A 23,891-nucleotide genomic window follows, 5' to 3' on the forward strand; every position below is an offset into this window, starting at 1 on the left:
GAACATACATGAGGCTTTAAAAGTAAAAACTTACAGCTGCTACAGTGAGCATGTCGAAAACTTTGGTACAGTATCTCCAGGCATTAGCGTTTCCATATTTGGTTTGGCACTCATCTGTGAAAGAAACAGAAGAGTTTTAATTAATGAATCTGCCAATAAAAATAAACAGTATACCCAATACTACAGCAGCCTTCAGTACAACAGAAATTCAGCTTAAACTAGGATAGCAAGTTATGACACACATTTAGTCCTGGCAGGACCTCCACATAGAGCCGAAAGAACACTAATGACTAACTATATATAGTTATATGTCCCTTAACCATGGGGGTACATTGTGAAAAACGCATTGTTAGGTGACTGCATCGCCGTGTGAACATGTCCTTACATAAACCTAGATGGCTAGCCTACTACACACCTAGGAAATATCACATAGCCTATTGCTCCTACGCTACAAACTTGTGCAGCATATAACAATACTAAATAACACAAGGAAACAGTAACATATTAAGTATTTGTGCAATAGGAATTTTTTTTTTTTTTTTTTTTTTTTTTGAGACAGAGTTTCGCTCGTTACCCAGGCTGGAGTGCAACGGCGCAATCTCGGCTCACTGCAACCTCCGCCTCCTGGGTTCAAGCAATTCTCCTGCCTCAGCCTCCTGAGTAGCTGGGATTACAGGCATGCGCCACCATGCCCAGCTATTTTTAATTTTTTTTCTTGGATTTTTAGTAGAGACGGGGTTTCACCATGTTGACCAGGATGGTCTCGATCTCTTGACCTCGTGATCCACCAGCCTCGACCTCCCAAAGTGCTGGGATTACAGGCTTGAGCCACCGTGGCTGGCCTGTGCAATAGGAATTTTTCAGCTCTGTTATATCTTATAGGACCACTGACGTATGTGCAGCCCATCATCAACTGAAATGTCATTATGTGGCACATGACTGTATTTCCTAAGGTGGTAGTACTGCTCTTCATTCCTGGAATGGACTAAGACGCAGCTGAAATTATTAACCAAAATGCTATAATCAGAAGAGCTAAATACTAATTTCACACAACCTGAAGCAAATGTTTTGACAGTTATGTTAGTATTAGGAAATTCTGGTAAACAAATAAATTTATTAAAGGAGACTATTCTAGCAGGATGATCAAATCAAATGAATTAGAAGACTCTTAGTTATAGGAGCATGAGCAATTTCTAACTCAACCTTCCCAGGGGTAAGTTGTCTCTTCTGAGATTTTCTGCAAATTGTGCAACTAAACACTTGAGCTTCAGTGATCATAACTAAGGACAGATTGCCAATCAGGCTCTTACAAATTCTCAGTTAAACATCCTTCTGCTGCCTACATAGTTTTGTTTTTGTGTTTGAGACAAGGTCTCACTCTGTCACCCAAGTTGGAATACAGTAGCGCAATCAGCAGTGGTGTGATCACAGCTCACTGCAACCTCAACCACCTGGGCTCAAGCGATTCTACCACTTCAGCTTTCTGAACAGCTAGAACTACAAGCATGTGCCACCACATCTGGATAATTTTATTCCCGGTAGAGATAGGAGTCTCCTAAGTTGTCCAGGCTAGTCTTGAACTCCTGAGCTCAAGCGATCCTCCCACCTCAGCCTCCCAAAGTGCTGAGATTACAGATGTGAGCCACTGTATGCTAATTGTCTACATAGTTAATAGGATACACACTTCTGTTAACACCATGGAAGCTCTGCACTTTGGCTTTTTCCATAATTTTAGGAAAAAACAAAAACCAAAAAACTGACATACTACTATTGCCTTTAAACACAGATGAAAATGCTATTGGAAAGAAGTCTGCAGGTTATGGCCAATCTTCAAGATTTTCTCGATTATATCTCTATGTGAAGCAAGATTCTTATGTGAACTTGCCATAGGAGAGCCCTAACAATGAGCTCAGGTTGCAGGCAGGGATCTTGAACTTGGTTCAATAGTAACTGCCCAGTATGTGTTTATCAGTGTGAACTGAAGGCCCACTGTAAAGTCATATAGAGATATTTTATTCCTCAAAATCAATATAAGTCCTATGATAACTAAAATTATCTTCTTCCTGAGGAGCTGTGAAGTTTCATTTTATTAAACAAAACCATAAAAACTCACTACATGAACAGAACTTTGGGAAAAAGAAAGTTCAATACTAGATTTTGTGTTGTTGTCATTTTCCTCAGTGAAGGCACCTTGATTAAAACGTCCTCCTAAGCCGGGCGCGGTGGCTCAAGCCTGTAATCCCAGCACTTTGGGAGGCCGAGGCGGGTGGATCACGAGGTCGAGAGATCGAGACCATCCTGGTCAACATAGTGAAACCCCGTCTCTACTAAAAATACAAAAAACTAGCTGGGCGTGGTGGCGCGTGCCTGTAATCCCAGCTACTTAGGAGGCTGAGGCAGGAGAATTGCCTGAGCCCAGGAGGCGGAGGTTGCGGTGAGCCGAGATCGCGCCACTGCACTCCAGCCTGGGTAACAAGAGTGAAACTCCGTCTCAAAAAAAAAAAAAAAAAAAACGTCCTCCTTCCTCTCCCCATTTTTTCTCCTTTTGCCCTCCATTGACAAATGCTGGATGAATTCTGGGGTACAATTATATATATATAAAGTCATATATAAAAACATGTCATATATTAGTCATATATAACAATATGTATTTTATACATTATACATTATACATGTAGCATTAGTTATATGTATATGTGTGTGTGTTTAACATTAATTTTAGCATTGTTTTCACTGAGCTAACATCATAGTATGTCACCCAACATATTATTTTGCAAAATAATCCAAAAGTTTTATTTCAAATGGTGTTCATTTTGTGAATGAAAATAAAAAGGAGACAATTATCTAACTTTACAATTATTAAGTTATATAAAAACAGTAAAATATCAAAATTTATTTAATTGATAATGGCAGACAAACTGAAGAGTAGAGAGTTCAGCCTATCTTGTTTTGTTGTGTTGTGTTGTGTTTTGAGACGAAGTCTCACTCTGTAACCCAGGCTAGAGTGCAATAGCATGATCTCGGCAAACTGCAACCTCCACCTTCAGGTTCAAGCGATTCTCCTGCCTCAGCCTCCCAAGTAGCTGGGACTATAGGCAAGCGCTACCATGCCCAGCTAATTTCTGCATTTTTAGTAGAGACAGGGTTTTACCATGTTGGCCAGGATGGTCTCCATCTCCTGCCATCGTGATCCGCCTGCCTCAGCCTCCCAAAGTGCTAGGATTACAGGGGTGAGCCACTGAGCCCAGCCCAGCCTATCTTTATGACAGAAGATAATTCAAATTATAAAATTTAAAACTAAAGGGTTCTGAAATTAATGTTTCCAAATCTCTCAATATCTGCCTGAATTGTGCTCAAGGAAAATCCAAATTCATAATCTTAACAGTTATACTTCCTTCAAGGGGCTTCCTAATAAGCTCTCTCTTTTTAACTTTCAACCAAATAAAAGTTTTAGACAAGCAGTTATTTTGCTTTTTATGACTAAGTTCTGCTTCTGATACCCGAGGTCCTAGCATTCTCTGGAGTGAGCACACAGAGATATATGTAAAAGGATGCATAACAGCAGCTTAAAAACAACTCTAATGTCCCATGACAGAGGACAAACTGATACATCAATTATGGTACATCCATATGGTATATGATGCAGCCATAAAAATAACATTAATGAGGTGAAAAAAATCAGGTATGACCCCCCTTTTAGTGTGTGTTTGTATATATATAAACACAAATACATACACACACAAAAAAAATAGAAGAGAATGGACTCTCAAATTTGTGCAGAACATTCACCTTCAGCAGATTCTAGATTCCCACTCCAAAATATTTCAATTAGTAAATCTTTGGTTAGGCCCAGCAATCTACTTTTTTTTTTTGAGACAGAGTCTCGCTCTGTCACCAGGCTAGAGTTTGGCGGAACGATCCCAGCTCACTGCAATTTCTATCTCCTGGTTCAAGTGATTCTCCTGCTTCAGCCTCCCGAGCAGCTGGGATTACAGGCACGCACCACCACACCCAGCTAATTTTTGTATTTTTAGAAAAGATGGGGTTTCACCACGTTGGCCAGGATGGTCTCAATCTCCTGGTCTGATGATCCACCTGCCTCGGCCTCCCAAAGTGCTGGGATTACAGGTGTGGGCCACCACGCCCAGCCCACAATCTACATTTTTAATGAGAATCCAGGTGATTACAACAAGGTAAACTAAGTACTATACTTTGAGGCACAGATCTAGAAAGACGCACAACAAAAAGTTAACAGTGGTCTTCTCTCCAGCATAAGATTTTCAATTAGTTGGGAGGAGCAGAGGAGTAAAGGAGTGAGGACATATGGAAAATAATACACAAAAAGCGTGTATGACGTGTAGCTTTGTTTTCCAAAGAGGAAAGTAAGATAATATTCAGAATCAGAAAAATAGAAGGTCTTACCATAAAATCCATACACCTGTGTTATCTGTCTACTCTCATGATTTCCTCGCAAAAGTGTAATACGATCAGGCCATTTAGCCTTTAATGCAAGAAGGTAAGTGAAGGTCTCCAAACTATAGTAACCTCTGTCTACAAAATCACCCTGTAAAGTAAAAGTTTACAGTTACAAACAATATAAGAGCCACAATATTCTTTTCCAATTATATCAAATTGCACAAATTCATAGACTGAGCCCAGAATAACTACAATAGTTACATACTGAATCATTTGAAAATCTGGTTTTAACAAAAAATTTAAATAGAAGTAAACAAACTATTTCTACCAAATGTTCATAGAAAGAAGATTTTTTATTCTGGGAAAACCTACAATAATCTGCCGTGCCATTCTCTCAAGAATGTTACCTGATAAAAACACCGTTTTTTTCAATCCTCTATTACCTTGCATTTGTTGATCTGGTCATCTGTGAACCAGCATTTTTAAAGTAATTAAATTTTTTTAAATTCAATCTTTTTTTTTTCTTAAGAGACCGGGTCTCACTATGTGCCCAGGTTGGTCTAGAACTCCTGAACTTAAACAATCCTCCCACCTCAGCCTCCCAAGTAGCTGGGACTACAAGTGTGCACCATTGTGTCCAGCTAAAATCATTTTCTATTTTAAGGATCATTTTAACTGTATCAGAAGAGCTACCTACTTGAAGAAAAAAAAAATTGGGGGCCGGGTGTAGTGGCTCATGCCTGTAATCCAAGCACTTTGGAGGCCAAGGCGGGTGGATCACCTGAGGCCAGGAGTTCAAGACCAGCCTGACCAACATGGTGAAACCCCATCAATATTTAAAAAAAAAAAAAGTTTAAAAAAAAAATTTTTGTTTTGTAAAAGCAAATACCATAATTATGATAGCGTTCTAGGTTCACTTTTGCATTTAACAACCATATATGATAATATATTATTTACACTTCCCATTAATGTCTGACTTGGGCCAATATTACACTAATAAGAAAACACCTGGGCCGGGCGCGGTGGCTCAAGCCTGTAATCCCAGCACTTTGGGAGGCCGAGGCAGGTGGATCACAAGGTCGAGAGATCGAGACCATCCTGGTCAACATGGTGAAACCCCGTCTCTACTAAAAATACAAAAAATTAGCTGGGCATGGTGGTGTGTGCCTGTAATCCCAGCTACTCAGGAGGCTGCGGCAGGAGAATTGCTTGAACCCAGGAGGCGGAGGTTGTGGTGAGCCGAGATTGCGCCATTGCACTCCAGCCTGGGTAACAAGAGCGTAACTCCGTCTCAAAAAAAAAAAAAAAAAAAAAAAAAAACACCTGAAAGAATAGGAAAGTGGCTGGGCGCAGTGGCTCATGCCTGTAATCCCACCATTTTGGGAGGCCAAGGCAGGCAGATCATGAGGTCAAGAGATCAAGAGCATCTTGGCCAACATGGTAAAACCCTATCTCAAATAAAATACAAAAATTAGCTGGGTGGAGTGGTATCAGCTACTTGGGAGGCTGAGGCAGGAGAATCATTTGAACCTGTGAGGCAGAGGTTGCAGTGAGCTGAGATGCTGCCACTGCACTCCAGCCTGGCAACAGAGCAAGACTCTGTCTCAAAAAAAAAAAAGGAAAGTGACACAGAAACTTTCAGAAGGAAAGATAATGAGAGAAAGATCCAGAAAAAGTTCAACAGTAACATTACATTGCAAAAGAAAAGCAAACAAATACATTAATAGCAAATGTGTATGTGTGTATATTTATCCATCGATAGATTAGTAAGAGATAAAAATGAATGCCAGGATGGTCTCGATCTCTTGACCTCGTGATCCACCCGCCTCGGCCTCCCAAAGCGCTGGGATTACAGGCTTGAGCCACCGCGCCCGGGAAAAAGTTTCAATAAGTAACACTCAATTGAAGATTTATGCCTTAAACCAGGGGTTCTGAGTTATTTTTATGCCCAACCATTACTGACAGCTACAACCCAACTCTATCTGCAGTGGCTTACTAAAGCAATATTAGAGGACACAGTTAAATGTGGGAAAGTATACAATCACCTTGATAAGGTTTGGCTGTGTCCCCACCCAAATCTCATCTTGAATTCCCACACGTTTTGGGAGGGACTCAGTGGGAAGTAACTGAATCATGGGGGAAGTCTTTCCTGTGCTATTCTCCTAATAGTAAGTCTCACAAGATCTGATGGCCTCAAAAACAGGAGTTTCCCTGCAGTCTCTCTCTCTCTGCTTGCCACCATCCATGTAAGATGTGACTTGCTCCTCCTTGATTTATGCATGATTGTGAGGCCTCTCCAGCCATGTGAAAATTTAAGTCCATTAAACCCCTTTCTTTCATAAACCACCCAGTCTCTAGTATGTCTTTATCAGCAGCATGAAAACAGACTAAACACACCTTTTCATATACTGAAATAGCGACTGTCATATGGTATAAATTATTATGCAATTTACATTTCATAAGTCAGATCCTTTCCATTTAAAACAAGCACTTAAAAAAAAGAAAAAGCACTTGATATTACTGTTGTTTACATACCATAAATATGTAGTTTGTGTCAGGAACCTGACCTCCAGTTCTGAATAGTTCACAAAGGTCATAAAACTATAAAAGAAATGCAATATACGCTGATTACAAATTCCTGTTAAGGAGCAAAATAACAAAACTGAGAGTGAAATGTGTAAAGAAGCAGTTAATTAAAAGAACTCCAAATATTTACATTTTTAAGAAATAAAGTGTAAGCCAAACTGCCAAGTACACAGTCCTCAGGCCTAAAAAAAAAAAGCACTAAATAAAGCTCACAGTTACCATAAAGTCTCTTCATAGGCTTCCCTTTCTCATTTTTTCTTTCTTTTTTTTTTGAGATGGAGGTTCGCTCTTCTTACCCAGGCTGTAGCACAATGGCGCAATCTCGGCTCACCACAACCTCCACCTCCTGAGTTCAGGCAATTCTCCTGCCTCAGCCTCCTGAGTAGCTGGGATTACAGGCACACACCACCATACCCAGCTAATTTTTTTTTTTTTTTTTTGTATTTTTAGTAGAGACGGGGTTTCACCATGTTGACCAGGATGGTCTTGATCTCTTGACCTCATGATCCACCCGCCTCAGCCTCCCAAAGTGCTGGGATTACAGGAGTGAGCCATCACGCCTGACCTCATTTTCTCTCATATATCTTGCCATCTATCTCTTGAGAATTCTGACATCCTTTACTAGTTGTCTAATTTCTCAATAAGCTAATCTAACAGCCCACCCAAATTCTGTATTTTAATGAGACAAAAGATAAGGAAACCAGTGGATACCTCTTTTTCTTCAAAAATGAACTTACATAACACTTCACAGTGTCATACAGAGATCTTCCCACATTCTGCAGTTAGAGTTGCATACTCTCAGGCTCCACAGCCATGAAGTGTCTTCTCAACAATCGGTCTTTTTTTTTTAATTATATATTTAATCATATTCTGGGTTTTTTGTTTTGTTTTGTTGTTGTTGTTTAAGACAGGGTCTGGCTCTGTCACCCAGGTTGGAGTACAGTGGTGCAGTCATAACTCACTACAGTCTCAAATTCCTGTGTTCAAGCAATCCTCCTACCTTGGCCTCCTCAGTAGCTAGGACCACAGTTACACACCACCATGCCCAGCAAATTTTTATAGAGACAGGGTCTCACTATTTTGCCCAGGCTGGTCTCAAACTACTGGCTTGTCTCAAACTACTGGCTTCAGGCAATCCTCCCATCTCAGTCTCCCAAAGTGCTGGGATTACAAGTGTGTCAGCCATGACACCCAGTCATATTTCATATTTCTATTTGACTGAAATGCCATTAAATGGCAAATTGTGCATTTGGCAAATTTCAGTCAACTAGATTATCCTAGTCCTAATTTCCAAAGAAAGCATTACAGTTTTTCTGAGGGAAAAAAAATGATTTTGAATTAAGAGAATTGGCTACAATACATTGGACCAAGGCCGGGCGCGGTGGCTCAAGCCTGTAATCCCAGCACTTTGGGAGGCTGAGGCAGGTGGATCACGAGGTCAAGAGATCGAGACCATCCTGGTCAACATGGTGAAACCCCGTCTCTACTAAAAATACAAAAAATTAGCTGGGCATGGTGGCACGTGCCTGTAATCCCAGCTACTCAGGAGGCTGAGGCAGGAGAATTGCTTGAACCCAGGAGGCGGAGGTTGTGGTGAGCCGAGATCGCGCCATTGCACTCCAGCCTGGGTAACAAGAGTGAAACTCTGTCTCAAAAAAAAAAAAAAAAAAAAATACCTTGGACCAACTACAACTAACAACTTCTAACACATTCATCTTTTACACTTGAAACAAAATTATCCTTTAAACTTCGAACACTTAAATAATATAGGAATATTAGTCAAAGTAAAGAAAACTGAAAGTTAAATGTTAACTACCAAAAGAAAGAAAGTAACATTTATGGAACATTATGGAACATTTATAACAATGTTCCATATGTCTAAAAAGTCAGACAATTAAAAATAAAAAATTTTAGGAAGTTTAATATAAAATGTATCTATCTTTTTAAAAGTAACTAACAGGCCAGGCTGCTCACGCCTATAATCCCAGTACTTTGGGAGGCCGAGGTGAGTGGATCATTTGAGGTCAGGCGTTCAAGAACAGCTTAGTGAAAATGGTGAAACCCCATCTCTACTAAAAATACAAAAATTACCTGGGCATAGTGACCTGCACCTGTAGTCCCAGCCACTTGGGAGGCTGAGGCACAAGAACTGCCTGAGCCTGGGAGGCAGAGGTTGCAGTGAGCCAAGATTGTACCACAGCACTTCAGCCTGGGTAACACAGGGAGACCCCATCTCAAAAATATATATATAAATTAAAATTAACTAACAAATAAATGAAAAAAACAGTTTGATTTCAGTTGAGCAGTATATCATTACTTGTTCAAAGTATTTGCCGCCCTTTTCTATTATGCGGGGTCCCTCTCTCAAATGAGTATACTTCCCACTCCACAGAGGTATATATGGGTTTTGTGTAACTTTTATCATCTATATGTAAATAGTATGAGCAGTAGGAAAAAAAAAACACATATGTATACCTTTCCATAATATGTAGTTATAACCTTCTTAGAAAGTAATCTCTTAACACATTTCAAACTTAGTAAAATGTTTATAAACTCTGGCCTAGTCCACTTCTGTGACCGTATCCTAAAGGGAAAACAAAAATCAAATGCTATATAAACATTAAAAAAATGTGTTAGCCGGGCGCTGTGGCTCACGCCTGTAATCCCAGCTCTTAGAGAGGCAGAGGCAGGAAGATAGCTTGAGCCCAGGAGTTCGAGACCTGCCTGGGAAATATAGTGAGACCCCCCTACTCCACGAAAAGGAAAAAAAAAAGAGCAAAAAAAAAAAAAAGAATGTGTTAAGGCCAGGTGTGGTGGCTCTCGCCTGTAATCCTAGCACTTTGGGAGGCTGAGACAGGTGGATCACTTGAGATCAGGAGTTCGAAACCAGCCTGGCCAACATAGTGAAACCTCGTCTCTACTAAAAATATAAAAAATCAGTCGGACTTGGTGGCAGGCACCTATAATCCCAGCTACTCCAGAGGCTGAGACAAGAGAATTGCTTGAACCCAGGAGGCAGAGGTTGCAATAAGCCAAGATTATACCACTGCACTCCAGCCTGGGCAAGAGTAAGACTCCATCCATCCATCTATCCATCCATCCATCAGTCAGTCAATGTTATGGGCAGGGCACAGTGGCTCATGCTTGTAATCCCAGCATTTTGAGAGGCTGAGGCAGGTGAATCACCTGAAGTCAGGAGGTTGAGACCAGCCAGGTCCAACATGGCAAAACCCCATTTCTAGTAAAAATACAAAAATTAGCCGGGCATGGTGGTAGGCACCTGTAATCAATCTCTGCTACTCTGGAGGCTGAGGCAAGAGAATCACTTGAACCTGGGAGGCAGAGGTTGCAGTGAGCCAAGAATGTACCACTACACTCCAGCTTGGATCACAAAGCAAGACTCCATCTCAAAATAAATAAATAAATAAATAAACAAACAAACAAATAAATAAATAAATGTGAGCCAGGCCCAGTGGCTCACACCTACAATCCCAGCACTTTCAGAGGCCAAGGTAGGTGGATCACCTAAGGTCAGAAGTTCAAGACCAGCCTGGCCAACGTGGTGAAACCCCGTCTCTACTAAAAATATAAAAATCAGCCAGGCACGGTGGCAGATGCCTTGTAGTCCCAGCTACTCAGGAGGCTAAGGCAGGAGAGTCACTTGAACCTGGCAGGTGGAAGTTGCAGTGAGCTAGGATGGTGTCCTTGCACTCCGGCCTGAGTGACAGAGCAACACTCTGTCTCCAAAAAAAAAAAAAAAAAAGGAAGAAAGAAAAAAAGAGTGTTATAACAACATCTAAAATATCAAAAGAAACAGCCTTCATGACTAACATAAATGAATATCTTTTTTTGTTTGTTTGTGACATGGAGTCTCACTCTGTCACCCAGGCTGGAGTAAGTCTCGGGATCTCAGCTTACTGCAACCTCTGCCTCCCAGCTTCAAGCAATTCTCTTGTCTCAGCCTCCCAAGGGGCTGGGATTACAGGCCCGTGCCACCACACCCAGCTAATTTTTGTATTTTTAGTAGAGATGGGGTTTCATCATGGTGGTCAGGGTGATCTCGAACTCCTGACCTCGTGATCCGCCCACCTCAGCCTCCCAAAGTGCTAGGATTACAGGTGTGAGCCACAGTGCCCAGTCTAGTGAATATCATAAAATGTAGCAACTCAAGGACCTTACGAGGCCATGAATAATAATGATGATGAAAACCATGTAGCAAAATGCAAAAATCCTTAGGAAAAAGAATGGAACACAAAACTTTATATATAACATAACTATACAATTCTATTATGTAAAAAATTGAGTATGTATATACACAAAGTCAGGAAGTGAACATTAAAAAGTTAAGTCAGGCCAGGCGCGGTGGCTCAAGCCTGTAATCCCAGCACTTTGGGAGGCCGAGGTGGGTGGATCACGAGGTCAAGACATCGAGACCATCCTGGTCAACATGGTGAAACCCGGTCTCTACTAAAAATACAAAAAAATTAGCTGGGCATGGTGGCGCATGCCTGTAATCCCAGCTACTCAGGAGGCTGAGGCAGGAGAATTGCCTGAACCCAGGAGGCAGAGGTTGCGGTGAGCCGAGATCACGCCATTGCTGGGTAACAAGAGCGAAACTCTGTCTCAAAAAAAAAAAAAAAAAAAGTTTTATAAGTCAATTGTTTTATAAAAATATGGTAGAAGGCTGGGCACGATGGTTCATGCCTGTAATCCCAGCACTTTGAGAGGCCAAGGCAGGCGGATCACTTGAGGTCAGGAGTTTGAGACTAGCCTGACCAACATAGAGAAACCCCGTCTCTACTAAAAATACAAAAAATTTAGCCAGTGTAAAGGCGCATGCCTGTAATCCCAGCTACTCAGGAGACTGAGGCAGGAGAATTGCTTGAACCTGGGAGGTGGAGGTGGAGGTGAGCCGAGATCGTACCATTGCACTCCAGCCTGGGCAATAAGAGTGAAACTCTGTCTAAAAAAAAATATATGGTAGAAGAGTGAGTATCCTTAAACTTTTCTATTGACGTTTACAGATAACTGTTCTTAAACAAAAGCTTTTAAAGTTTCTATTTACCAAACATGTAGGTAGATGATTAGTCTACATCAGTGACTCATAGGTACCAATTCTGTAATAGAAATTTTTTCCAAAATTCATTAATATGTTAATAATAAACATTTCCTCAGAACTTGGGCAATCATTTTTTCTTTTTTTTTTTTTTTTTTGAGACGGAGCTTCGCTCTTGTTACCCAGGCTGGAGTGCAATGGCGCGATCTCGGCTCACCGCAACCTCCGCCTCCTGGGTTCAGGCAATTCTCCTGCCTCAGCCTCCTGAGTAGCTGGGATTACAGGCACGTGCCACCATGCCCAGCTAATTTTTTGTATTTTTAGTAGAGACGGGGTTTCACCGTGTTGACCAGGATGGTCTCGATCTCTTGACCTCGTGATCCACCCGCCTCAGCCTCCCAAAGTGCTGGGATTACAGGCTTGAGCCACCATGCCTGGCCATTTTTTCTTTTTTTTGAGATGGAGTTTCACTGTTGTCACCCAGGCTGGAGTGCAATGGCATGATCTTGGCTCACTGCTCTTTGCTCACTGCACCTCCGCCTCCCAGGTACAAGCAATTTTCCTGCTTCCAGCCTCCAGAGTAGCCAGAATGATAGGCACCTGCCACCACACCCCAGCTAATTATTGCATTTTTAGTATAAATGGGGTTTCACCATGTTGGCCAGGCAGGTCTCGAACTCCTGACCTCAGGTGACCCACCTGCCTTGGTCTCTCAAAGCGCTGGGATTACAGGTGTTAGTTACCGCACCAGGCCCTATTTTCATCCTTTATTACTAGACACCTACCTCATCATCAAATAATATCTTATCATCTACTCTGTTTCTCTTTCTCTTTCTTTTTTTTACTTCCTGTTGATTTGTATCACTCTTTTTTTTTTTTTTTGAGACAGAGTCTCACTCCATCACCAGGCGCCAGGCTGGAGTGCAGTGGCACAACCTCGGCTCACTGCAACCTCCACCTACCAGGTTCCAGCAACTCTCCTGCCTCAGCCTTCCGAGTAGCTGGGACTACAGGGCGCGTGCCACCATGTCCAGCTAATTTTTTTGTATTTTTAGTACAGAAGGGGTTTCACCATGTTGGCCAGGATGGTCTCGATCTCCTCACCTAGTGATCCACCTGCCTCGGCCTCCCAAAGTGCTGGGATTACAGGCGTGAGCCACCTGCCTGGCCCCCGTATCTCTCTCTTTTTTTTTTTTTTTTTTTTTTTTGAGATGGAGTCTTGCTCTGTCACCCTGGCTGGAGTCCAGGGGTTCAATCTCAGCTCACTGCTGCCTCCAGCTCCAGGGTTCAAGCAACCCTCCTACCTCAGTCTCCCACGTAGCTTGGACTGAAGGCACACACCACCACAACTGGCTAATTTTTCTATGTTTTGTAGAGAAAGGGTTTCACAATGTTGGCCAGACTGGTCTCAAACTCCTGACCTCACGTGATCTGCCCACCTTGGCCTCTCAAAGTGCTGGGATTACAGGTGTCATCCACTTCACCCAGCTACTCCATATGTTTTTTATGTTTCAGACACTCTGCTCTCATTTTAAACCAAAAACAACTCAGAGAAGTAGATTTTTTTTTAATTATTATTTTTGAGATGGAGTCTCACTATATCGCTCAGGCTGGTCTCAATCTTTGGGATCAAGCGATCCTCCCACCTTGGCCACCTGAGTATAAAATGAGCAGTGGCACAGGTATGTACCACTTTACCCAGCCTGGGAAATAGATTTTTTTCTCTTTTCTTTTTTTGAAACAGAGTCTCACTCTGTCACCCAGGCTGGAGCGCAGTGGCACGATCTTGGCTCACTGCAACCTCCGCCTCCCAGGTTCAAGCAATTCCCCTGCCTCGGCCTCCCAAGTAGCTGGGACTACAGGAACATGCCACCATGACCAGGTAATTTTTTGTATTTTAGTAGAAACAGGGTTTCACCATGTTGGCCAGGATGGTCTCAATCTCTTAACCTCAAGATCTGCCCGCCTCAGCCTCCCAAAATGCTGAGATTACAGTCAGGAGCCACTGCACCCAGCTGGGAAGTGGATTTTTTTCTATTAGAGGCAAGGAAACGTACAGTCTGCCCAGCAGTCATTTGTGATCTTAAAAACCACAAGTCCCCAAAATCTTTTATGTAAGTTTTACAAATCAGTATTTACCATATTAGAGATTAAAACTCAGACGTTTGGCCGGGCGCAGTGGCTCAAGCCTGTAATCCCAGCACTTTGGGAGGCCGAGGCGGGTGGATCACGAGGTCGAGAGATCGAGACCATCCTGGTCAACATGGTGAAACCCCGTCTCTACTAAAAATACAAAAAATTAGCTGGGCATGGTGGCACGTGCCTGTAATCCCAGCTACTCAGGAGGCTGAGGCAGGAGAATTGCCTGAACCCAGGAGGCGGAGGTTGCGGTGAGCCGAGATCGCGCCATTGCACTCCAGCCTGGGTAACAAGAGCGAAACTCCGTCTCAAAAAAAAAAAAAAAAAAAAAAAACTCAGAAGTTTTAAATATTTAAATTAATTTTTAAAAATTAACATAGGGTAGACATGGTGGCTCACACCTTTACTCCCAGCACTTTGGGAGGCTGAGGCAGGCAGATCACCTGAGGTCAAGGGTTCAAAACCAGCCTGACCAACATGGTGAAACCTCGTCTCTACTAAAAATACAAAAATTAGCCCAGCATGGTGGCAGGCACCTGTAATCCCAGCTACTTGGGATGCTGAGACAGAAGAATTACTTGAACCCAGGAGACACAGGTTGCAGTGAGCTGCGATCATACCATTGCACTCCAGCCTAGGTGACAAGAGTGAAAATCCATCTCAAAAAAAAAAAAAAAAAAAATCAGTAACATACCCATGAAAAAGTATCACAAACATATTTTAATAAAAAATTAACTTTTCCAAAATAAATAAAATAATTGTTTAGTGAGAAGAGAATTCACATTGCTTTACATTTTCACAAATCTCTTTAACGTCTGGCTAAATAAAACATGGCTAGTCTCATAACTTGCCTCTGCATTCACTCTGTTGGGATACACTGAGTAAAGTAGATGAAGAAAATCCAGCTTCACACAGGCAGTTACAAAAGGAAGGAGTATTTTAATAACCTTTTCAGATAACTGTATCCATTTTCTTTTAATACTGTACCAAAATTTGACAAGTGGCAGTTTATGAAACTTAAAAGTTAATTGCAGTATAAATCTGAAACCATAACAGTGATCTTTTTCTTTTTTTGTTTTTTGAGACAGGGTCTCTCTTGTTGCCCAGACTGGAGTGCAATGGCACAATCTCAGCTCAGTGCAACCTCAAACTGCCAGTTTCAAGCAATTCTCACGCCTCAGGCACCTGAGTAGCTGAGATTACAGGCACACACCTCCACCCCTGGCTAATTTTTGTATTTTTAGTACAGATAGAGTTTTGCCATGTTGCTTGGGCTGGCCTCAAACTCCCAGACGCAAGTGATCTGCCTGCCACAGCCTCTCGAAGGGCTGGGATTACAGGTGTGAGTCACCGCACTTGGCCCATAATAGTGATCTTTCATACTCTGTTATATTTGTTATCTTACACTTTAAGTGGATGGTAAATGAGTAATTTGAACAATGAAAATGACATGGCATTATATATCATAAAAAATATATATCTGTTAGTATCACTGCTCATTTCATCTCAGAAAAGTCTTTTAACTATTAGAAACTGTTAGCCTCAAGGTGGTGGACTCAGATTTTCCAAAATTCCAAGTTTTCATTAGTAAATTCAAATTTTGTCATGAGCAACAAACACCGCCAATTGTTGTCCTTGAAGTGACTGGCTCACTTCCTTCACTTTTGCAAATATAGTTGCCAAATACCCAAGGTCTAAATAATCACAGTTTGTCAGTCATTCTCAAGTTAAAATAGTGTTCCATATAAAAAGCAGTTATTTTAATTTATGACTCAAAGAATTTCACAAGTACTTTTTTTTCTTTTTTGAGACACCCAGTCTGGAGTGTAATGGCACAATCTCAGCTCACTGCAACCTCCACTTCCTGGGTTCAAGTAATTCTCCCTGCCTCAGCCTCCTGAGCAGCTGGGATTACAGGTGCCCGCCACCATACCTGGCTAATTTTTGTATTTTTTAGTAAGGATGGGGTTTCATCATGTTGAGCAGGCTGGTCTTGAACTTCCAACCTCAGGTGATCTGCCCGCCTTGGCCTTCCAAAGTGCTGGGATTACAGGTGTGAGCCACTGCACTCAGGCCACAAGTACTTTTCCTTGAGTAAACCATCTTTCTTCGGCATGCAGCAGATATGCTTTATGCATACTTCCCATTTCATCACACAGACTTTTTTTTCTTTTTAGATGGGGTCTCACTCTGTTGCCCAGGCTGGTGTGCAGTGGCATGATTAATAGCTCACTGCAGTCTCAAACTCCTGGGCTCAAGGAATGCTACCACCTTAGCCTCTTGAGTGGCTAGAATGTACACACTCACATCACCAAACCTGGCTAATTTTTTTTTTTTTTTAAGAGATGAGGGCCAGGCATGGTGGCTCACACCTGTAATCCCAGAACTTTGGGAGGTTGAGGCAGGTGGATCACCTGAGGTCAGGAGTTTGAGGCCACCCTGGCCACCCTGGTGAAATCCCATCTCTACTAAAAATATAAAATTTAGCCAGGTGTGGTGGTACATGCCTGTAGTCCCACCTACTCAGGAGGCTGAGGCACAAGACCCACTTGAATTCAGGAGGCAGAGGCTACCGTGAGGTGAGATGACACCATTGCACTCTAGCCTGGGTGACAGAGTGAGACCCTGTCTCAAACAAAAAAATTTTTTTTATTAGAGATGGGGGTCACAGGTCAGGTGTGGTGGCTCACACCTGTAATCCCAGCACTTTGGGAGGCCGAGGCAGGTGAATTATCTGAGGTCAGGAGTTGAGATGGGGGGAGGTCTCACCTGGTTGCCCAGGCTGGTCTTGAACCCATGGCCTCAAGTAATCCTTCCACATCAGCCTCCCAAAGTTCTGGGATTACAGGCATGAGCCACCATGCCCAGCCAACTTTTCAAATAATGTATATTCTCAAGGATTGAAGAGTTAAGTTTCACTGGCATTTTATTTTACTGTGCGTGCATGTTGGTGAATAATTCAATAATAATCAGCATATTCTAGTGTCATTCCTTTGAATCTTGCTAAGGCACTAGCAGTTTTACCCTCCATTGCTTCTGTACCACATTAGAAAACCCAAGGGTCCATAGGCCATACTTAACGAATTCGTGAGCTAGCTGAAATGGCTTCTTAAATAGCTAATATACAGCCAAGCCAGGGTTTAAACCAAGTTGTATCTGACACTGAAATCTGTAACTGCTGACTAGATTACACAGCTCAGAACCCAATCCTGCAATTCTAGAACAGGCCCCAGAGGAAGATAAGTCCCAAAGGATACATTTTACATTTTATTTAATCAGCCAATAGATGTTTAGAGGCTCAAATCCCATGTTCCTGATTAGCAATTGTTTTTAAGGAACATATACAAAAGAAACAATTGTTCACAGTTTGGTGGTGGCCTTAAAATAACATGTGCAACAGAAACCCAAATGAGTTTCAAATCTCAGGTCTGCCCTGTAGTGGCTGTGTTTGAGTTTGGGCTATTTCTTCAATCTTTCAGTCTCAGTAATTTTAACAGATCAAAGATGACATAATGGGGCCTCTATCTAGGAGCTGATGATATGCAGGTGTTAGGGTTTTTTTTCAAATAATTTCAACCATCCAGAAAACACCTTGGAAAAAACAAAAGAAAATCACCCTGTTAAGTAAGTAGCCAAAATAGGACTTTATTCATGGAGCAGCCCCTAACCAGAGCCAATTTACACACATTTCTGCTCATTTACACAGTCATATTTAAGGCAGGGAAGCTGCATAGTTGACAGTAGGTCCTGTTGGCATTCATAAAGACTACATTGTTTGCAATGTATTATTAAGTCTTATAGCCCCAACTACATTGTATGCATACATCAGTCTGTTCAGCTTTCATTTCCCTGTGAAAAAAATTCTACAAATATATATTAGGCTAAACACTGACAACAGAATCTAAATATGAGGTATGCCTTTCCTGTTACTGCTCTGAAATTCTTACACACACCTAGCAGATGAAAACGGCACTAAATCTTTTCTAGCTCATTTGTCAGTGATTTGCTGTGACATCATGGACCAACAATTTTATTCTTCTGAACCTTTGTTATTCTCATTTCCACTAAAGAAATGATAAATTTACAACAATATGCAACATGAGTAGAACAATGAACTCAAAGCGCCAAAACATCGCCTGTTAATCATAGTTCTTATGAACAGTATATGTTTCTATTTTATATCTTCCACCAACCCACAACCCCACCATTCCACAGAAAAATAATGCTGCATTATACACTGAACAAATGTAATATCAACAAACTCCATAACTAATTTGACCACTGCTTTTATTCACCAAAACAGTAAGCCAGGAATCATCAGTGCCACAGAGACTGAGGCAACCAACCAGTTGTGTTTATTGTTGCTGTCGTTTTAATTTTGAAGCACAAGTAGAAACACACATGGATCACAGGCAGTACAAAACTTAAAAATCTGCTCACGAAATTTTACCTGTCCATGTATATCTCCACACACTGTTACTGGTGTTGATACTGGCTGAACATTTGACTCTTCTAAGAGGAGGTCACAAACATAGTCACAAAGTCGCTGTAAAGAGAGAAAATAAAAGGCAAACATTTACTAAACATTAAAAACTAAAGATAAAATACCAAAATAAGACAAATACAAGGTCTAATACTTAGAAAGGCCAAGTACACTTTTTGATAGGAAAGGAAAGTACCCTGCAATAATTCGGGGGCTAGATTTCTGCCAGCTGTCACACAGAGTTCATAATGCAATGTAAACTATCTACAGAGACACTAGGTTTTTTTTTTGTTTTTTTTTTTTTTTTTGAGACAGAGTTTCGCTCTTGTTACCCAGGCTGGAGTGCAACGACGCGATCTTGGCTCACCGCAACCTCCGCCTCCTGGGTTCAGGCAATTCTCCTGCCTCAGCCTCCTGAGTAGCTGGGATTACAGGCATGTGCCACCATGCCCAGCTAATTTTTTGTATTTTCAGTAGAGACGGGGTTTCACCACGTTGACCGGGATGGTCTCGATCTCTTGACCTCGTGATCCACTCGCCTCGACCTCCCAAAGTGCTGGGATTACAGGCTTGAGCCACCACGCCCGGCCGACACTAGGTTTTAAGAGACAGACAGCTTTACAGGAACTGTAAAATGATGCTTTTCAAAAAAAGGAAGAAAGAAATATAAGAAGAAATAGTTTTACGGCGGGGCACAGTGGCTCACGCCTGTAATCCCAGCACTTTGGGAGGCCAAGGCGGGTGGATCACGAGGTCAGGAGATCGAGACCATCCCGGTCAACATGGTGAAACCCCATCTCTACTGAAAATACAAAATATTAGCTGGGCATGGTGGCACGTGCCTGTAATCCCAGCTACTCAGGAGGCTGAGGCAGGAGAATTGCCTGAACCCAGGAGGCAGAGGTTGTGGTGAGCTGAGATCGCGCCGTTGCATTCCAGCCTGGGTAACAAGAGTGAAACTCCGTCTCAAAAAAAAAAAAAAAAGAAATAGTTTTAACGGTAAAAGGCTTTTTTGTTTTGAGATGGAGTTTCGCTCTTCTTACCCAGGCTAGAGTGCAATGGCACAATCTCGGCTCACCGCAGCCTCTGCCTCCTGGGTTCAGGCAATTCTCCTGCCTCAGCCTCCTGAGTAGCTGGGATTACAGGCATGTGCCACCATGCCCAGCTAATTTCTTATATTTTTAGTAGAGACGGGGTTTCACCATGTTGACCGGGTTGGTCTCGATCTCTTGACCTCGTGATCCACCCGCCTCGGCCTCCCAAAGTGCTGGGATTACAGGCTTGAGCCACCGCACCCAGCCTGGCTTTTTTTTTTTTTTTTTAAACAATCTTGCTCTGTAGCTCAGGCTGAAGTACAGTGGGCATGATCTAGGATCACTGCAACCTTCACCTCCTCGGTTCAAGCAATTCTCCTGTCTCAGCCTCCCAAATAGCTGAGATTACAGGTGTGTGCCACCACACCTGGCTAATTTTGTTATTTTTAGTAGAGACGAGTTTTCACTATGTTGGCCAGGGTGATATCGAACTCCTGACCTCAGGTGACCCACCCACCTCGGCCTCCCAAAGTGCTAGGATCACAGATGTGAGCCACCATGCCTGGCCAGTAAAAGGTTTTTATCTGGTAATTTTTAAAGTAAATTGCAAATCACACACTTAACATTTGACCCAGCAATTGTATTCTTGGCAATAAAAACATGTCCAAAATCTGCATATAAATATTCATAACAGCGTAATTCATAATAGTCCCAAACTAGAAACAAATCAGATGTCCTTCAATGAGTGAATGGTTAAACAAATTTTGGTACATCCACACCATGTACTACTACTCAGCAATAAACAGAAAAGAATACCGCCACACAATTACCTGGATTTACCAGGTTGTTGAGTGAAAAAACAAAAAACAAACAAAAAACTATCCTAAAAGGTTATATACTCTATAATTCCATTTACATAACATTCTTTTATTCCTTTTTATGTTGTTGGGTTGTTTTTTTTTTGAGTCGGAGTCTCACTCTGTTGACCAGGCTGGAGTACAGTGGCGCCATCGCAGCTCACTGCAACCTCCACTTCCCAGGTTCAAGCAATTCTCCTGCCTCTGCTTCCCAAGTAGCTGGGATTACAGGTGCATGCCACCATGCCCAGCTAATTTTTGTATTTTTTAAAATTGAGACAGGGTTTCACCAGGCTGGTTGTGAACTCCTGACCTCAGGTGATCCGCCCCCCTCAGACTCCCAAAGCGCTGAGTCCATTTTTTTTTTTTTTTTTTTTTTGAGACAGATTCTTGCTCTGTTGTCCAGGCTGGACTTCAGTGACGCAATCTCAGTTTACTGCAAACTCTGCCTCCCAGTTCAAGTGAGTCTTGTGCCTCAGCCCTTCCAAGTACCTGGGATTACCGGCACATTCCATCACACCCAGCTGATTTTTTTATTCTTAGTAAAAATGAGGTTTCAGCATGTTGGCCAGGCTGGTCTCGAATTCCTGACCTCAGGTGATCCCCCTGCCTCGGCCTCCTGAAATGCTGGGATCACAGGCGTGAGCTTTCATGCCCAGTCTCATTTATATGACATTCTTGAAATGAGAAAATTATAGAAATGAAGAACAGATTAGTTGTTGCCAGGGGTCCAGGAGTTAGGAGATGCAGGAAGGAAGTGGGTATGGCTATAAAAGGATAACATGAAGAATCTGTGTGGTGATTAAACTGTTCTGTATCTTGACTGTAGTGTTGGATAAATAAGCTCTTACCAATAAAACTGCAATGAACTGAATACACACACACATAAAACTGAAGAAATCTGAACATCGTGAAGTGATGATCTTGGATTGTTTCCAAATAAAAAGGTTAGCTATAATTAACTATAAAATCCAAATCTAAAACTGAGGAGCCAGCTGAGCACAGTGGCCCTTGCCTGTAATCCCGGCACTTTGGGAGGCCAAAGCAGGAGGATCACTTGGGGTCAGGAGTTTGAGACCAGCCTGGCCAACATGGTAAATCCCCATCTCTACTAAAAATACAAAAATCAGCCAGGCATGGTGACACATGCCTATAATCCCAGCTACTTGGGAGGCTGAGACAGGATAATCAGATAATTGCTTGAACCCAGGAGGTAGCAGCTGCTGTAAGTCAACACTGCACCATTGCACACCAGCCATTCTTTTTTTTTTTTTTTTTTTTTGAATCTCACTCTGTTACCAGGCTGGAGTGCAGTGGCACAATCTCAGCTCACTGCAATCTCCACCTCCTGGGTTCAAGCCAACATGGTGAAACCACATCTCTACTAAAAATACAAAACTTAGATAGGTGTGGTGGCGCAGCCTGTAGTCCCAGCTACTCGGTAGGCTGAGGCAGACCAATCACTTGAACGCAGGAGGCGAAGGTGGCAGTGAGCCAAGATCGTGCCACTGCACTCCAGCCTGGTGACAGAGTAAGACTCCGTCTCAAAAAAAAAAACAAAGAAAAAGATACTGGTGAGTGGAACAATGTTTCTGAATTTTGAGACTTAAACTTTACACTTAAAGATGTTCTCGGCCCGGTGCGGTGGCTCAAGCTTGTAATCCCAGCACTTTGGGAGGCCGAGGCGGGTGGATCACGAGGTCAAAAGATCGAGACCAAAAAAAAATAAAAATAAAATAAAAAATAAAAAATAAAAAATAAAAAAAAAAAAAGGCCGGGCACGGTGGCTCAAGCCTGTAATCCCAGCACTTTGGGAGGCCGAGGCGGGTGGATCACGGTCAAGAGATCGAGACCATCCTGGTCAACATGGTGAAACCCCGTCTCTACTAAAAATACAAAAAATTAGCTGGGCATGGTGGCACGTGCCTGTAATCCCAGCTACTCAGGAGGCTGAGGCAGAAGAATTGCCTGAACCCAGGAGGCGGAGGTTGCGGTGAGCCGAGATCGCGCCATTGCACTCCAGACTGGGTAACAAGAGCGAAACTCCGTCTCAAAAAAAAAGATGTTCTCTAAGGTTCTTTCAGAATTACAAAATTCTGGTTTGTATTAGCAATCACCTATGCCAAATTTCTTGGTTGACTCAGATAATAAGACTGAGATGCTACTTAATCTTAGCAACAGATCTAGAATACAAGTTTCCTACCACTTTTCCACTATGCTATCTTGAATATTTAGTTGTTCAATGCAACATTTACAGAGTGCCTAGTATGTTATGACGTATTGTTCTAGATACAAAGTAAATAGTAATGACCAAAACAGACTAAACACTCTGCTCTTGAGGGGCTTACATTCTAATAGAATGAGACAGACAATAAATAAGTAAAATATATAATAGTAATTTGTTAGATAGTGATATCAAGGAGGTACAGAGAAAGCAGACACATTAGAAGAGGGATGCAGTGCTGGTGTGGGGAGTAGGTGCTGTTATTTTAAATAGGGAGAGTATGGAAGCCTTACTGATAAAGTGAATTTTGAGCAAAAATCAGAAAGAGGCAAGGCTATAAGGACACAGTATTGCAGGCAGAGAAATAAACATCAAAAGCCCTGATGTGAAGCATGCTTGCTAAGAAACATCATCAGGCCGGGCGCAGCGGCTCAAGCCTGTAATCCCAGCACTTTGGGAGGCCGAGATGGGTGGATCACGAGGTCAAGAGATCGAGACCATTCCGGTCAACATGGTGAAACCCCGTCTCTACTAAAAATACAAAAAATTAGGTGGGCATGGTGGCGCATGCCTATAATCCCAGCTACTCAGGAGGCTGAGGCAGGAGAATTGCCTGAACCCAGGAGGCGGAGGTTGCGGTGAGCCGAGATCGCGCCATTGCACTCCAGCCTGGGTAACAAGAGTGAAACTCCGTCTCAAAAAAAAAAAAAAAAAAGTAACATCATCAAGGCGGGTGTGTTTAGAGTAAACTAAATGATAAGAAAAACAGGAGAGCGTCACAGAATTATTTCGGTCGCTGGTGGTGAAAGTAAGGACCTGGGCTTCTACTGAGTTTAACGGGAAGCCATTACAAGTTCTTGAGCAGAAGACTGACATGATCCTAAGTCAGCTATGTTGAAAACAAACTGGCCAGGCACAGTGGCTCACGCCTGTAATCTTAGCACTTTGGGAGGCCGAGGTGGGCAGAGCACTTGAGCTTAGGAGTTCAAGGCCTGCCTGGGCAACATGGCAAAATCCATCTCTACAAAAATACAAAAACTAGCTAGGCGTGGTGGCATACGCCTGTAGTACCACACACTTGGAAGGCTGAGGTGCG

The 23,891-nt window shown here is 42.3% G+C and overlaps 1 protein-coding gene across 1 annotated transcript in view; it reads right to left on the bottom strand.

Annotated features, from left to right (window-relative positions):
- PPP6C (protein phosphatase 6 catalytic subunit) overlaps positions 1 to 23,891 on the bottom strand; it is a 52,404-nt gene that overhangs the window by 6,429 nt on the left and 22,084 nt on the right. The window contains exons 2-5 of the mRNA XM_039474695.2: positions 18,648 to 18,743; positions 6,952 to 7,017; positions 4,423 to 4,564; positions 35 to 114 (exon numbers count right to left, since the gene is read on the bottom strand). Coding sequence (XP_039330629.1) covers positions 35 to 114; positions 4,423 to 4,564; positions 6,952 to 7,017; positions 18,648 to 18,743 — 384 coding nt within the window. The remainder of the gene's footprint in view (positions 1 to 34; positions 115 to 4,422; positions 4,565 to 6,951; positions 7,018 to 18,647; positions 18,744 to 23,891) is intronic.

The sequence above is a fragment of the Saimiri boliviensis genome, chromosome 2 (assembly GCF_048565385.1).
Source record: "Saimiri boliviensis isolate mSaiBol1 chromosome 2, mSaiBol1.pri, whole genome shotgun sequence".
In the NCBI taxonomy this organism is placed as follows: domain Eukaryota; kingdom Metazoa; phylum Chordata; class Mammalia; order Primates; family Cebidae; genus Saimiri; species Saimiri boliviensis.